At 48.0% G+C, this 16,270-nt stretch overlaps 1 protein-coding gene across 1 annotated transcript; it reads left to right on the top strand.

Moving 5' to 3' along the window:
- The first annotated feature begins 228 nt into the window (after positions 1-228).
- On the top strand, positions 229-15,500 carry GDF10 (growth differentiation factor 10). The gene is made up of 3 exons (XM_007938600.1): positions 229-547; positions 12,102-13,024; positions 15,309-15,500. The coding sequence occupies exons 1-3, from the start codon at positions 229-231 to the stop codon at positions 15,498-15,500; spliced, it is 1,434 nt and encodes a 477-aa protein (XP_007936791.1).
- The last annotated feature ends 770 nt before the right edge of the window (positions 15,501-16,270 follow it).

Raw genomic sequence — 16,270 nt, 5'->3', positions numbered from 1 at the left:
TGGGGTTCAGCTCGGCTCTGTCAGGCTCGGGACAGCGGTGACTACTGGCGACGGCTCGCGTGGCGTGGACTGACCATACGCCTGGCTGGCGCACCTCACTCTGTCCGCGCGGGTGCCCCACGGGTGCCCTGCGCGCCTTCCAGCCCCGGGCTGGGACCGTAACCTCCGGGGCGCCGGCGCTGTCCCTTCTACTCCGCCGCTCTGGCCCTTCGCTGCCCCCACCTCGCCATGGCCAGTGGCCCCGCTTGGACAAGCTCGGGCCTGGGGCCCCAACTGCTTCTGCTGCTGCCACTGTCGCTGCTGCTGCTGCTCCGGGACGCAGGCGGCAGCCACACAGGCCCCATCCGGCCCGCGCCGCTGGTGGCAGCCAAGGGCCTGGAAGGGGACAAGGACCCCCAGCAGCCCTTGGGGGACGCAGCAGCCGCGCTGGGCCCTGGCGCCCAGGACATGGTCGCTGTCCACATGTTCAGGCTCTATGAGAAGTACAGCCGGCGGGGAGCCCGGCCCGGAGGGGGCAACACGGTCCGCAGCTTCCGGGCTCGGCTGGGTAAGTAGAGGCTGATCTAGAGCCTCCCCCCTCATTCTCCCCCTTCCTCACAGAGCCATACCCCTAAACACACACCCACTTTCTCTTGTCCCTCTATTCTTTGACGTCTTTATTCATTCTTTCACTCACTTTTCACCGAGCTGCAAACCTCCAGAGGGAGCACCAAGGTGGCAGAGTTCCTGTTCCTGGAGTGCCCCTAAGCTTCTGAGGACTGCACTTCACTTCACACAGACCATTAAGACACTAGTCTTTAATCCCACAATGGAGATGGCACCAGGCTGGGGGCCAGGAAGTGCTCCTTGGGAGACAGGGAATCTTCCACATCATATGGGTCTGTTGTGTAGGCTATTGAGGGTAAGAAGGGCACATCAGGTGGGTAAATGGCAACCCCAAGAGAAGTGCCTACCATAGGCCCAGGTGGAGGTGTGAACTTCTAGCCTGGGAGCAGTTGGCAGTTTTGATGGAAAAATCAAAGTGAATCAAGAAATGCTTGGGATGCCTGCTGAAGGGACTAGATGATGTCCATTGCCACCAGCATGAGGTTTTCAGACCTCAGGGTTTGGAGGAAGAGTCCAGAAGCTCTGAGCAGTGGAGGCATCCTGTTTCTCTCCTGTCCTAACTCTGACAGATCCATACCCCTTCCCACACTTTCTATTACCTGCATAGAGGCCTTGCCCAGAGGCCCTGGGGCCTCACTGCCAGGTTCCAAGAACACTTTCTGAGATCAGCCTCAGCAATCTTGTGCCTGAGACTGGGCTGCACTCACAGGCTCTGCACAACCACAGGAGTGGTGAGAAAACCCTGTTGTCATGGTGACTACTCGTGACTGCAGAATGCCTTTCTTAAAAATGTGGATGGGGATTACCTGCAGCCCTTGAGGGGAAGTAGGCCATTCACCAGGAAAAGGATACCCAGCCTTCGGGGTTCTCTCCTAGGTGGAGAAGAATAAGCCCAGAGATGGAATAAGACCTCTTGAGTCGCATTTGTCACCTGCTGCTCACTGGCTATACAACTTGAGGCCAGGTGTGGAAAGCTTGGCCTTGGAAAACTAAACTGGGAAGCACCTGCCACAGAAAGCCTCCATCCCACCATTTTCCACTAGCCAGTGTTCCATGAGCTCCAGGCCAACCAGATCTTTTATCCTTCCTGGTACCTTTTATGCAGGACTCTGCAGCATTAGCATTTAAGGAAACCATTTCAGAATCATCAGTCATGAGCTTTGGGTCAACTGCTAAAGCTCTATGGACATCAGTGTCCCTGTCTATGAAATGGACAGGATATAGCAGTACCTCCCTGTGGAGCTGCAGAAAAGATTAAATATGTAAGCCCCTGACACCACTGGCCAGATTAGGTCTCAGTGCACAGCATACTCCTCCGATCACAAAGCATTATGCTAAGAACTTTGTGTTTGTGTGGGTTTAAACATGACCTTGCTTCAGAAGTAATGTTCATTAACTCAGTCCTTCCTGGAAGCCTTGGAATTGAGAAAAGCAAGGCCAGACAGTTCACTGCTTCAACCGGGGTTGAGCATGCACCACTGAACCAATCAATCGCCTTTTGCAGCCCTTGGTATGGAGGTGCACAGGTCTGTGCTTCCATTTTCACAAAAATAGAGTAGTAGAAATAACAGTGAAGCACAAAATAGTAATCTCCACCCATCCACCTCAGCCCCCAAGATCTGGCGACAGTACAACAAATCCAGCACTCTCATTTTACAGGTAAGGAAACTGAGGCCTCGGATGGGGCTGCTGTTCACAGTGACAGTGTCTGGCATCTCCCGTCTGTCAAGCCAATGCTATTTCCCCTGCCTTTGTCCTCCAGCAGAAATAAGCCCAAGACCTGAGTGAAGGATGAAGAACACATGATTCTGAGAGATCAAGATAACCATGGTAGAGTCTGGAACTGTCTGACACATCAAGCACACTTCTTTGAAACCATTAGGCAGATATGAGTATGAATCCCAGCTTATGCACCTGCTGGCTGTGTGTGTGACACAAGTCATTGTGCCTCTCTGAGTTCCAATGTCCTGTCTGTGCAGTGCAGCCGTGAGGATTAAGTGGGGTAAGGTGACCTTTGTGTTTAGCATAGAGTGGGGGCCCAGACTGGATTGTTTCTCCTCCTCCCCTTGATTCATTTGAGCTGGTTTATACCTAACCCTTACCAGTTTCCAGCTGTGCCCACTCCATGATCCAGTGTCCCAGCGGGGAGGAGGCACACATCTAGGCAGGGATCCCTTATCTTATGGATGAGGCTCTAATTGTGGGAGGTTCCAGCCCGTCCTGGAATGTGTTCACACAGTTTCCAGAGTCAGCCTGCCTAGTTTAAATCCCGATTGTACCACTGACAAGCTATAGGGTTTAGGCAAGTCATTGAGTCTCTCCGTGCCTCACTTTCCTCCTCTGTAAACCAGGTAGGATATGTGTATGTATCTGCTGGAGTGGTTGTGACAATCAAGTGAGTAGTAAAACTAGTAGTTAAGTAGTAAAGCTCCTCAGCAGGGTGGCATCTCTCCCTGAACAAGTGAATCAGGCCCTGCAGCCCTCGGTGTGACAGCTTGTGTTCGTTGCATGCCCCAGGCAGCAGAGCTCAGCTTCAGAGTATTGGCTGTGAAAGTGGGCCAGCTGAGTCCAAATCATTATTCAGCTGCTTTCTGTATGATCTAGGCAAGGGATTAAACTTGTCCATGAGTCAGTCTTTTTCCATATAAAACGTGACTAATGATACACCCTACCATAGAGTTGAGATAGTCATGTGCTTAAAACATGCCTGGCACATGTAAGTGTTGATGGTTTCTCATCTATTGCTATTATTCCACTGGAGTCCTTGGGTGGTGCAAACAGTAGCTTGCTTGGCTGTTAACCAAAAGGTTGGAAGTTTGAGTCCATTCAGAGGAACCTCAGAAGAAAGGTCTGGTGATCTGAAAAATCAGCCATTGAAAATCCTAGGTAGCAGAGTTCTGCTCTGACACACATAGGATCGCCATGAGTCAGAGTCCACTTGACAGCCACTGGTTTATTTATTATTATTATTATTATTATCATTATTAAATTAGCTACCCATCTCATCCCTCTCTCCCAGTGCTCCATGAAGTACTCAGTGTTCCCTATTAAATCGGCATCAGTGGAGTATGCCTTGAAGCCTGATCCTAGAGGTTAAGGTTAGACTTTATCCTGCTTCCTGAATGACTTGTGTTTAACTCTAAGCATTGCCACTTACCCCTGTGATACTGGGCAAGTACCTAATCTCTCTGAGCTTTGATTTCTTCATCTCTAAAATAAGAGTAAAAGTACACCCCCATCTGTCCAAATGCCAAAAGTGAAGCTCACTTCAGTTCCCCAAGTATTACTAAGCATGTAGTTAGGTAGCAGGCACTGTAAGCTCAGAGGCTATAAAGATGAATGGAATATTGGCAGAGCCCCAGAGGAGTCCAAGAACTGACAGGGAAGACAGAAGTAAACAGAAGGATATGGGCCTGTGGGACAGGTGGTGCAGTGAATCGGAAATGGGATGTGGGGATAGATTCTGTGGAGCCTAGAGGAGCAGGCCCAGCCAAGAGTTGGGGGGGGGGGCGGCGCAGTACAACCTTCAGAGGAACGGAGTCCCAAGACAGACTTTGAAGGTCAAGTAGAGGTTAGCCAGGTGTGGAGTGAAGCCATCCACTGTATGCTGGAACCACTGAGTTTGGTTTTAATGAGGAACTGATGTGAGGCGAGGGGGCAGGAGATGAAGTTGGACAAATAGATGGTGGCCAAATGATAAAGAGCCTTGAGTTTCAGGCTTTTGGACTAGTGAACGTGCATCCAAGAGACAGAAAGAGAAAACATGTTTATAAAAGAAATGTATATTGTGGAAAGTCTGGAAATCACAGTAAAGAAAATAAGTCACTCCTAATAACATACGCAGACCAGTTGCCATTGAGTCAATTTTGACTATAAGTGACTCTATGTGTGTCAGAGTAGCCTGGGCACCATAGGATTTTCAATGGCTTATTTTTTAGAAGTAGATAGCTAGACCTTTCTTCAGAGGCACCTCTGAATGAACTAGAACCTCTAGCCTGTTGATTAGCAGCTGACCATATCAACTGTTTACACCACTGAGTGAGAGACACCTAACCAGAGCCACAGTTAATGTTAATATTTAGGTGGAATCCTTTGATGGATGGGTAGATAGATACATAGATCTCCATTATTTTTACCTTAATATTTTCAACATGCAGGTAAAACTTACTCCTTTTTCAAAATCACATTTTTTCCATTAAATAGTTTTCCATTAAATAGTTCAGGGTCATCCTGAACTATTTTTCATGCCTCTTGGTTATTTGCATATTCTCTGTGGAAGTTGCTTCCTCATATTGGGTTTCCTTGCTTTTTCTAATTGATTTGCAGAGGTTCTTCAGATTGTCAAGCTATTAAGCCTTCATCTCTGATAGATGATTTCTCTTTGAAGCATGAGTGAGTCCAGGAGATGAGAAGATCCAAGGATACTATTACAGTTGAAGCCAGTTGATGTCTGAGTGAGGCAGGGTGGAAGGATGCAGAATTCAGGATGGTTGTGGGGATGTGGGATGCAAACCAGCAGGAGTTGGAGAGTGATTAGATGCAAGAGAGGAAGGGCCCATGAGCATTTTCAGGTTCCTGCTAATGCGATTGGATGGTGGTGATGCCTCCAGCAGCCAGAACAAGGACAGGGAGTGAGTATGTGGTACCCAGAGTGTAGCCACCATGAGGCCATGTGGCCAGTTTGCACTGAGCACAGGTTGGGTACCAGCTCTGCCATAAACTTACAGGCAACCTCACTTGATCCTCACAACTGCTTCAGCAGATACATACACATATCCTGCCCGGTTTACAGAGAGGAAAGTGAGACACAGAGAGATTCTATGACTTGCCTAAACCCTATAGCCAGCCAGTGATGCCATTGGGATTTAAACCAGGCAGGCTGACTCTGGAAACTGTGTGGAAATAGACAATCAATACATATTACTTCCCTTCTTCTTCTTTTTTGTTTTTTAACTGTGATTTGGATGAAAGTTTACAAAGCAAATTCATTTCCATAAAGCAATTCATACACAGGTTGTCTCATGACACTGACTGCAATTTCCCACACTGTAACAGCTCTCTTTCCACTTCCTCCCCATAGTTACCTCTTCCCTGTGTCCTTCCCTCCCTTGCAGTCCTGCCCCCTGAGCTGTCTTCCTGTGCATACATTGTCCTTCTGTTTTCCCATGATTGATCTCTCCAAGGAGTGTATCTACTTAATGTCTGTCTTTTGTTTGGCTGGAGGCCACAGCAGTGGGTTCAATTCCAGACCTGAAGGGCAGCGAGGGGCCATAGTCTCAGGGGTTCAACCAAGCTCTATCAGACCAGCAAACCTGGTCCCTTTTTTTTTTTTTTTTTATGATTTTGAGTTTTGCTCCACATTATTCTCTCACTCTACACTCTATCCAGGATCTCCTACACAGATCCCTCTCCTAGTGGTTGACAGTGGTAACTGGGCACCATCTAGTTCTGGTCTCATAGTCATGTAGGCTGAGAATCTCATGGTGTACCAGTCCCCTGGACTCATATTAGTTCCCTTCTGTCCTGTTCAGCAACCACTGCCATGCCCACTGCCTCCTTCCTCCAGCCTTTTGTTGGTAATTTAATGCTTCATTTTTGGTCCAGTGCTCTCCCACTCTGGTTTCCTGTAGCAGGTACTGACAACTGTTTCAAGAGGGAGACATGTAGGGGCACCTCTCCAAGTGGCTTGGGTTCTGTTTGTATGGGGCAGAATACTCTGAGTGCTCTTGGTCTAAGAGCTGGCCAGCAGAGAGCCAGGAGGGACCTTTGGGCTAAGAGACCCATTCCCCATGCCCTCCCCTCTAGGCCTATCCCCACTGCCCTCAAGAAGGAAAAGTAAGTTCACTACAAAGTGCATCTGGTCAGGGTCTTAAGATTTTCAAAGATCCATAGAGAGATCAGTCCTTTCCTTCTTGGAGAGGCAAGACTTAAACAATTTAAGTGCTATCTTATGTTTGCAAAACATGTTGCAGTTCACAGAGCCAAATCAAATCAGTTGCCATAGAGTCAACTCAGACTCATGGTAACCCCATTGTATCAGAGTAGAACTGTGTTCCATGGGGGTTTCAATGGCTTATTTTATGGAAATAGATCACGAGGCCTTTCTTCAGAGGTACCTCTGGGTAAACTTGAACCTCTAGTCTGTAGTTTAGCAGCTGAGTGTGTTAACTGTTTGCACCACTGATCTTTCTATATTGGCTGGGAGCAGATCCCAATTGCACACAGAGCACACAGTGTGAAGTCATATAGACCTTGATTCACATCCTGCCTCTGCCCTTACTAGCTGTGTGACCTAGAGAGAATTATGTACCCTCTCTGAACCTTTGTCTCTTTGCCTGTCAAGTGAATGATCCATTCATGCTCCCCTCATTTTAGTAATGAGGAACAAATGTTCAGAATACCCAATACAGGGCCCTGCATATAGGTTGAGCTTCTGTAACTGTTAGACAATGTTATTTCTATTGTAAAGAGAAGAAAATAAGCTAAAGATGATGGAACTGGCCAAAGATACTGCTGCCCATTATCTCCAGTTGGGTTTGCATCATCAGCTGCATTTTTCCAAAGAATGAGGCTTTCTGTCTCTCTTTAAAGAAGTGGTTACTGAAGCCCAGGGTTACTAAACCCCCCTGTTAACTGAAATGGGTAGACCTAGCAGTGACCCCATTCTTTCCCTGTTCCATCAATGTAGGAGCTGCTTAGGCAAGGCTTATTCCAAGAATTCAGTCACTTAATAATTATTTATGAGTACAAATTGTCAGTCACTGCTAGCATCTAAGGGTGAAGAAGTGAACAAACCTAGCAGAACCCCTGCCCTTTTGAAATGTATGTTCTAGACAAAAGACAATAATCAAAATACCTAGATGTTGGGAAAAGCTATGAAGATAAATGAGGCTGCAGAGATGGGGTAATAGGGTTACTCTTCTAGCTCCCCAGAGCTGAGGCTGCCCTTCCCTTTGTTGGGGATGCCATGTGAGCAGCATCCTGCAGGAGGAGCAATGATACCAAGAGGAGTACAGTGCATGCAGAACAGCTACATCAAAGATCTGAGACAGAAGCCAAGTGTTAGAAGAACAAGAAGGCCAGTGTGATGTGTGTGTGTGTAGGGGTTGGTGATGCTGGAGAAGGAGGCAGGCTAGATCAAGTAGGGGCTTGGAGAATTGTATTTTGGAGCAGTGGAGAACCATTAGAAGTCTTGAAGTTAGGTAACCTTTGATAGATGCTCCAGCACCCCAGGCCAGTGTGGACTGTGTATTGTAAAGCTATAGGTGGGCATCTTTGGGATTACCTGTCTGTCTACCCACTAGGCTGACACTTGGGCACCTCTGGCCTAGTACTGAGCACAGAATAGGAGTGCACTAATGTTTATTGGCGAGAGGAAGGAAAAGGGAAAAGAGAGCAGGGAGATGGAAGGAGGGAGAGAGAAAAGCAGGGAGAAGGAAGGAAGGAATAAGAAAATGAGGGGAGGGAGGAAGAAGGAAGGGAATGGAGGAGGAAGGAAGGAAGGAGGGAGAGAGAAGATGAGGGGAAAAGGAAGAGAGAGTGAGGGGAGGGAAGGAAAAAAGGGAAGGAGGAGACAGAGAAAGAGAGAAGGAAGGAGGAAGGGAAGGTAGAAAAAAGAAGGAGGGTAAGAGAGGAAAGAGAGAGAAGAAGAGAAGTGGGGAAGGAAGGATCTTTCTCCCTGACAAGGAGCCACAGGCACCAGCACACTGCATAGGCAGTGGAGGCTTTTGTGGCAGCCTCTCTTTGTGGCCTGGTATCACTAAAATGGGACTTCTCTCAGTGCCAGTCCTCTTTGCCACAACTTGGAGACCCTGGATGGCATACAGGCAAGAACAACCCAGAGAGCATGGGCCAACTCATAGCTGTAGCCATTCACAGGCTGGGGATGGAGGTGAACCATCCCCACCTCAGCAGTTCCTAGCAAGGAGGATCTTCCTAGAACAGGCTGCCAGGAGAGGGGTGAGTGTCCTGCAGCCAGAGATGTCCATGCTAAAACAGAGGTAGGACCCCTGCCTTGAAAGGAAGATGGGGTTGCAAGGCCACTAAGGCTCCTCCCAACTCCAAATTTCTGAGTGTGCTCTGTGGTCCTTGTCCTAAGGGCAGGGCAGCATTTTCAACCTTCCTACAACACCTGTGCAGAAGTCATCGCAGGGGAAAGAGCCCAGGCAACCCTCCCCCAAACACGCCTCCTCTGCATACCCATTTGTCTTCAGTGCAGCTCTCTACCCCCATAGGTGGGACTACCTCCCTTTCCTCAGGCCACACCACCTTGGGTCAAAGTTATTGTCATTGACATCTCGGTCACAGTTGTCCTTTCTATCCCCTCTTGTTCTTTGCCCCCTCACTGGAAAGGAGACTGGAGTGCCGTTCTGAGGGACCCCATCCCATCCCCCCAGTACTCTGCTTTCTCCTTCGCCTCCTAGGGCTGTAGGAAGTCCAGGCCAGAGTTGCTATTTGCTTCTTGCTGTTCTGGGCTGGCTCTTTGGAAAGATTGGAAAGATCAGTCCTAGAGCATCTTACATGTTATCTAGCAAGGACTCTGTTAGCAGAACAGTTTCTGAGTTAAGACTTAAAATGTACAGAAGAACACACATCTGTCATGCCAGCTGGGTCCCAGCTCAAATGTTTGGATTTGGGGGTAGAAAAGGTACCTGGTTAGTACAGGAGGAGCTTGCTCCGCCAGCCCCAGTCCTTTAGATGAAAGTGACAGGGAGCCAGATTTTGGAACACCTCCTTTGTGCCTGGCATATTATATACATTATTTATTTAATCGTCAAAAGAGTCAAGTGCGATAGAGATATGTTGTTGTTGTTGTTGTTATTTGCCATCAAGTCGCCCCCGACTCATAGCGACCCCTCCTTGGGTTTCTGAGGCAGTATCACTACGGAAGTAATATTGCCCAACCTTCCTTCCGAGGAGTGGCTGGTGGGTTTGAACCGCCAGCCTTCTGGATAGAGATATAGAGGTTCTATTTTCCCTGTAAGGCAGGTGAAGAAAGTGAGGGACAGAGTTTCACTGAGGCCTGGGACCCCAATCCCGAGGGCATTATCTAGCCTGGGGAGTGGGTGCTTCTTTGTTGGTGAACATTCACTGCACCCACAGGCCAAACCCAGATGCTGCAAACGCACAGCCACTTGAGTGCACTATCAGCTGCCTGTGCTCCCACACCTTCTGGAGTGTTAGACTCCCCCAACCAAAAACCAAATCCACTGCCACTGAGTCAATTCCAACTCTTAGTGACCCCCATTGGGTTCCAAAGCTGTAAATCTTTATGGAAGTAAATTGCCTCTAGTAGCATAGTGCCTAAGGCACTTGACTGCTAACCAGAAGGCTGGCAGTTCAAACCCATCAACCACTCCTTGGAAGGAAGGTTGGGCAATCAATCTACCTCCGTAGTGATACAGCCTCGGCAACCCAAGGAGGGGTCGCTATGAGTCGGGTCTCACTTGATGGCACATAACAACAACAGCAATCCCTCCATGGAGCAGCTGAAAAGTCTGAACTTCTGACTTTCTGGTTAGCAGTCAAATACCTTACCCACTATACCATAGAATCCCTTGAGGTACTGGTTAAAATAACCAGATGCTCTGAAACAGCATCTTCAGGGGGAGGAAGAGGCTTGGGAGACTATCTTGTTAACTAGTGACCTGGTGAGGTTTAAGAAATGCTGGACTAGAGACCATGACAGCCAAGGCCATAGTGATGGGAGACCCACCTTTAAATGTGCATCAGGATGTGCCTGGTTCTTATGTGTGGAGCCCATCAAGGGCCCTCTTGGAAGTTATGTGAGTAGTAAATAAGGTCACGTCTTTAGAGTGTCTGCTAAGCATGGACGGGCATTTAGCAGGCGCTCTATAGATGTATTTTTCTCTTCCATCTTTCCTTTCTCTTTTGCTTAGTCCCTTAAGAGCACATGGAATTCCCAACTGTATTATACATCTTTTCCAATAGAAACAACCTTAAGCTGTCTATATTGCTTAAAAGAAAGGAAGGGAGACTGGCAGGGAGGGAAGGAAGAGCATGCCAGCTGATGCTGTAGGTGAAGGTGTTTGAGAGGCCATGGCACTGATGCATGGCCCTCAGTGAACCCACACATACACCCGCCTGAGCTTGGTTGGGAACTCTATACCTCTTCCAGCATTACCCAGCAGACAGGAGAAAGCCTGTGACAGGTGCTCTTGGTCTCCTGCTCATTTTCCACAGCCTCATATGGGAGGCACCAAGAAAGCCCCCTACCTCCTGTCTTCACCTTAGACAGGACTTAGACATTCCAGAGCTTCCACACTTGCAAGGTTCTGGTTAGTTTCCTGGGACTTCAAACAGGATGTTCTTCCCTGGGACCTTGGGGTATACCTACTAGAATCAGGTAAGAAAGAAGGGGTGGTCAGAAACCCAGGGAAGCAGAGATGGGACCATTCTCAAGCTCCAGATGAGAAGATTGAAGACCCTGTTGCTTATCATGGTTGAGGACACTAGGAGAGTATTCTGGGATTTACTGAGTGACCTTGAGCAACCCTGACATTCCTCTCTCTTCATAAAATAATCTTAACAATCCTCAGGCAGAACAAACTTCAAATGCCCAAATAGCTGCTCTCTTAACTCTGTGTACCCTTGGAGGGTACTCAAAGTGCAATGAAAATATGAGGGAAAAACAATTGCATTTAATTTACATATAGAAATATATGTATTAGGAGGGGTTGCTATAAGTCAGGTCCGACTCAACGGCACATAACAATAACAACAACAGTATATAATATAGTAAAATATGTTGTCATTAGGTGTGATGGAGTCAGCTGTGATTCACAGTGACCTTATGTACAACAAAACGAAATGCTGCCTGGTCCTGCACCATCCTTACGATATTTGTAATGTTTGAGTCCATCACTACAGCCACTGTGTCAATCCATCTTATTGTGGGCCTTCCCCGTTTTCACTGACTGTACTTAACCAAGCACGATATCTTTCTCCAGGGACTGGACCCTTCTGGAAACATGACCAAAGTACATGAGGCAAAATCTGGCCATTCTTGCTTCTGAGGAGAAACCAAATCTGTTCATAAAATACAGAGCTGTGCAAATGCAAGAAAGTCTGGCTCATAAACGGGCTTTGACCCAATGAAAACATCTTGAATATCCAATTCCACCTTATCAATGAAGCAGTCAGTGTTTTCTGCCACTGGGATGTTTGTTCATTGAGAAGCAATGGATGAACTGGCTTCAGAGCCCAGCAGATCTGAGCACAAACCCTATCTGCTACCATATTTTTGTTATAGTTTATATGACAATCCACAAACCTCTCTGACCTCAATTTATCTGTTCATTGAGGATAACAAGTGGCACCCTCATCAGTTTGTTGTAAGGATTGTACATAGTAAGGTGGGTGCTCTGTAAGTAGGAGTTCCTCCCCTACCCTAGCCTCTGAACAAAAGACCCCTGAACACCAAGGCCCATCCAGGAGAAAACCTAACACATGTGTTGTCTGTCCTTTCCTTTCAGAAGTGGTTGACCAGAAAGCCTTGTATTTCTTCAACTTGAGCTCCATGCAGGATTCAGAAATGATCCTTACGGCAACCTTTCACTTCTACTCCAAGCCACAGTGGTCCTGGGCACGAGAGGTGCTGTGCAAGAGGTTAAAGAATACGTCCTGCCGCCTGCTGCCTCCAGGCCCACCTGCCCACCAACACATGCTCTTCCATAGCCTCTCACAGAACACAGCCACCCAGGGCCTACTCCGGGGCGCCATGGCCCTGGATCCCCCACCACGAAGCCTGTGGCAGGCCAAGGACATCTCCCCCATTGTTAAGGCAGCCCGCCGGGATGGCGAGCTGCTCCTTTCAGCCCAGCTAGATGCTGGGGAGAAGGAGCCAGGGGTGCTCAGATCCAGCCCACACACACCCTACATCCTCATCTATGCCAATGACCTGGCCATCTCGGAGCCCAACAGTGTGGCAGTGACACTGCAGCGGTATGACCCCTTCCCAGCTGGTGACCCTGAACCCCGTGCAGCCCCCAACAGCTCCACAGACCCCCGAGTGCGGCGGGCTGTCCAGGTCAGTGGCCCCCTCCAGGACAACGAGTTGCCAGGGCTGGATGAGCGGCCAGCACCCACCCACGGTGCCCAGCACTACCACAAGCATGAGCTATGGCCTAGCCCCTTCCGGGCACTGAAGCCCCGGCCAGCACGCAAGGACCGCAGGAAGAAGGGTCAAGACCTGTTTATGGCCTCCTCACAGGTGCTAAACTTTGATGAGAAAACCATGCAGAAAGCACGGAGGAAACAGTGGAACGAGCCAAGAATCTGCTCACGGAGGTATCTGAAGGTGGACTTTGCAGACATTGGGTGGAATGAATGGATCATCTCACCCAAATCCTTTGATGCCTATTACTGTGCAGGAGCTTGTGAGTTCCCCATGCCCAAGGTAGGTGTACATGAGGAGCATTGCTGTGTTCTTAAGGTAATTTTGTTGTGCGTTGTCCAGTTGTAACTGCCTCTGTGAGCCTGTACGTGTCTCTCTAAAATAGGGATTAAAAAAAAAGCAGTGTCAGTTTCCATGGAGTTGCCTCAGACTCGTAGACACTCCATGTATTCAGAGTAGAACTGCATTCCATAGGGGTTTCACTGGCTGATTTTTTGGAAGTACATCATCAGGCCTTTCTTCAGAAGTGCCTCTGGACAAACTTGAACCTTCAATCTTTTGATTAGCAGCCAAGCATGTTAACCATTTGTACTACTCAGAGACTCTAGGATGATACCTCCCATTTATTTATTCCAGGCAGTAGGCAGATAGACAGAGGTCCAAGGCAACAGCCTGTTGGGTAGGTAAAGGTCGCAGATGGATTGGTGTGGCCCACAAAGTGCTCTTAAAAATGTTGACTTCATTGAATTTGACTTTTTAAATCAGAACATTTCTTCTTTTGCAAAGCAGGAGAATCCTTCTCCATAGATATGTGGCCCCACCTAGTGACAATCTATCAAGGTTGAATAGATGCTACCCCTGTAGATAGGGCATGCCCCTACAGTCCTTCACCTTGCCAAGGCTCTTGTTTCTGCTCCTGGTCTGGGCACCAGGCTGTTGGAATCTGTGACAAGCATGTCTCTGGGTTCAGAATTCCTTTTCCCCCAGAGTAAGTGCCCTCTTCCCTCAAACCCAGGAGAGGGACTCTTGGAACCAATGGTTCTCACTGTACACAGCAGGTCTACACAACACAACACTGGGTTTCTTGACTCATCTACACTTGCCCTGGTTTTCAAATACTTTCCTACCCTCCAGGCTGGGCTTGGGCACTGTTTACCTCCACCTCTCCTGCCCCCCATGGCCTGCACTGTAGTGTGCCCCCTGCCAGCTGATGTCACCCGCACCAGAGAGCACACACTTTCCCGCTGCTCAGTTACTCCTCCAAGTTCCAGGTCATGACTTCCTCTCCAAGAAAGGAAGTCAGTGCATAAATCCAATCTTAACATAAATAAATCAGCCATCTGGAAACCCCAGACCCAGATGTGGGTGGGTCCAGTAATCCGTTTGGGAAGAGAGGTGCCCAACAATGAGACTGGCACCTTCAGGAAGGCTGAGCACAGGCTTGGGGCAGGTGCAGGACAACAGCATTATAGGCTCTCAGCCTCCAGTTCAGTGCTTACTTGTCAGCTTTCTGGGACATCCAGCTAGAACCCCACAAAGGCAGGGTTTCCCCAATCTGCTCCCCTCCCTACTCCCTACGCAAAGGGCTTTTCATCAGTTACACTATGTAAAACTCTGTTTGGCTGGCAATGAACTGAAGTAGCTGGCTCATTTGTGTTCACGTTGTCCAAGCTGACCAAAAAAAGCACTCTCTGTTTTTGCTGCTGAGACTTAGATCCTCCTGCATATGAAAGGCCACCTGGGGTGGAAAAAGAGCTGCTGTGGCTACAGCAGGCCTGCTTTCTGAACTTCCTAATAAGAGGTTAAATTGCTGAGTCATTTTAAGCTTCAGTTTATTCCCCAGTAAAACTACAGTGATACTTACTCCATCAAGGTGATAAGATGAAAGTGTGAAACATTGTGACACTCTGAAGTCCAAGATGCCCAGCAATGTCAGTTTCCCATCTCATCACCAGTGGCACACACATGCATGTGAGAAACACTGCCTGTTCCCCTTGAAGGCTAAAGCTGCCAGAGGACTGGCTAGGCAGTTCCATTGTGTCCTCTAAACAGCACCTCTTGGGCTAGGTGCTTGGGGATGTGTGAAGCACAAGCGCCCTCAAGTGGCCAGTGCTATGCCCATACGCATTGCCATCCAGTTGATTCTGACTCATAGCAAACCTAAGGGACAGAGTAGAACTGTCCACAACGTTTCCAAAGCTGTTAATCTTACCAGAAGCAGACTACCTCAATTTTCTCCTGTGGAACAGCTGGTTGGTTTGTACTTCTGACCTGCTGGTTAGCCAAATGCTTTAACCACTTAACCACCAGAGCTTCTTAGTGCCATGCAATGGGTATACTTTCTCTCACTGCAAGAACCTGGGTGCTCTTGCAGTAAACCCCCAGCGGACTCAGTCTGTGGCTAAACCCTGAAGAATCTGTACCAGCCCAGGGAGTTTGCCTTTTCTTCTAGTTGACACCCTTTACATAGCCTCAGCCATGGAATAGCAGTAACACAATCTGTGGTTGGTGGAGAATGGGTGAGTGTTGTATGGTGTGGTACTCATGCTCCTTCCCTGCCTTGCAGATTGTCCGCCCTTCCAACCATGCCACCATCCAGAGTATCGTCAGGGCTGTGGGCATTGTCCCAGGTATCCCGGAGCCCTGCTGTGTTCCTGATAAGATGAACTCCCTTGGAGTCCTTTTTCTGGATGAGAACCGGAACGTGGTTTTGAAGGTGTACCCCAACATGTCCGTGGAGACCTGTGCCTGCCGGTAAGACCAATCGCTCTACATGCAAGGAAGCCTCCACCCCAGCCCACACCAGCAGAGCATCTCGGAACTTTCCAGAGTGAAGACTGGATAAGGAGTACAGCTGTGAAAAAAAAAAGAAGAAGAAGAAGAAGAGGAGGAGCATAAAGGCAGCCCCACTGGGTCCCAGGACCTGCCCATCAGGACATTGTTTTAGGGTGTTTTGTTTTTAGTGACTTAGCCCCTAAATGTCACTCCAGGTATCCTTAAAAGAATCCAGGAATTAGCCTGCCTGAAACTTGCCCATCTGTACCCACTGAAAACTGAATGTGTTCTTGTGCTGGCTTTTTGTGATCATTGTCTCCTAACCTGGGGAGAAGACTATGCAAATCATAGGGCACTCACAGCCATCACATGGAAAGAACCTCTGTGTAAGTATTCAGTTTAAAACACTTCAAGCCACACACTGATATTGGAAACAGGGCCTAAATAACATTATAAATGTGTATTTTCTTTCAAACTCTGCTGTACAAGCTTATATATATATAATCGATGATGGTTTCTTTTTCTTAATATATATTTTATTTTTCCACAAAAATGAAGGAATGGACACCATTCCCCACAGAGGTGATCATGTTGGCTAAGTGTGAATTGTTTAAACATGCATATCGGAATAACACATACAGTCATACGTTGGAATACTAAAAATAACCAAGATTTTATATTTTTATAAATTATACTTTCTATATTGTAGATTGTGTATGTTAAGTGCTTTTATGGAAAGCCAATAAATTAAAG

This window comes from Orycteropus afer, unplaced genomic scaffold (assembly GCF_000298275.1).
Source record: "Orycteropus afer afer isolate SDZICR_OR568_19922 unplaced genomic scaffold, OryAfe1.0 scaffold00052, whole genome shotgun sequence".
In the NCBI taxonomy this organism is placed as follows: domain Eukaryota; kingdom Metazoa; phylum Chordata; class Mammalia; order Tubulidentata; family Orycteropodidae; genus Orycteropus; species Orycteropus afer.
Note: the sequence above shows the minus strand (reverse complement) of the source record. Positions and strands in the feature narration are given on the sequence as shown.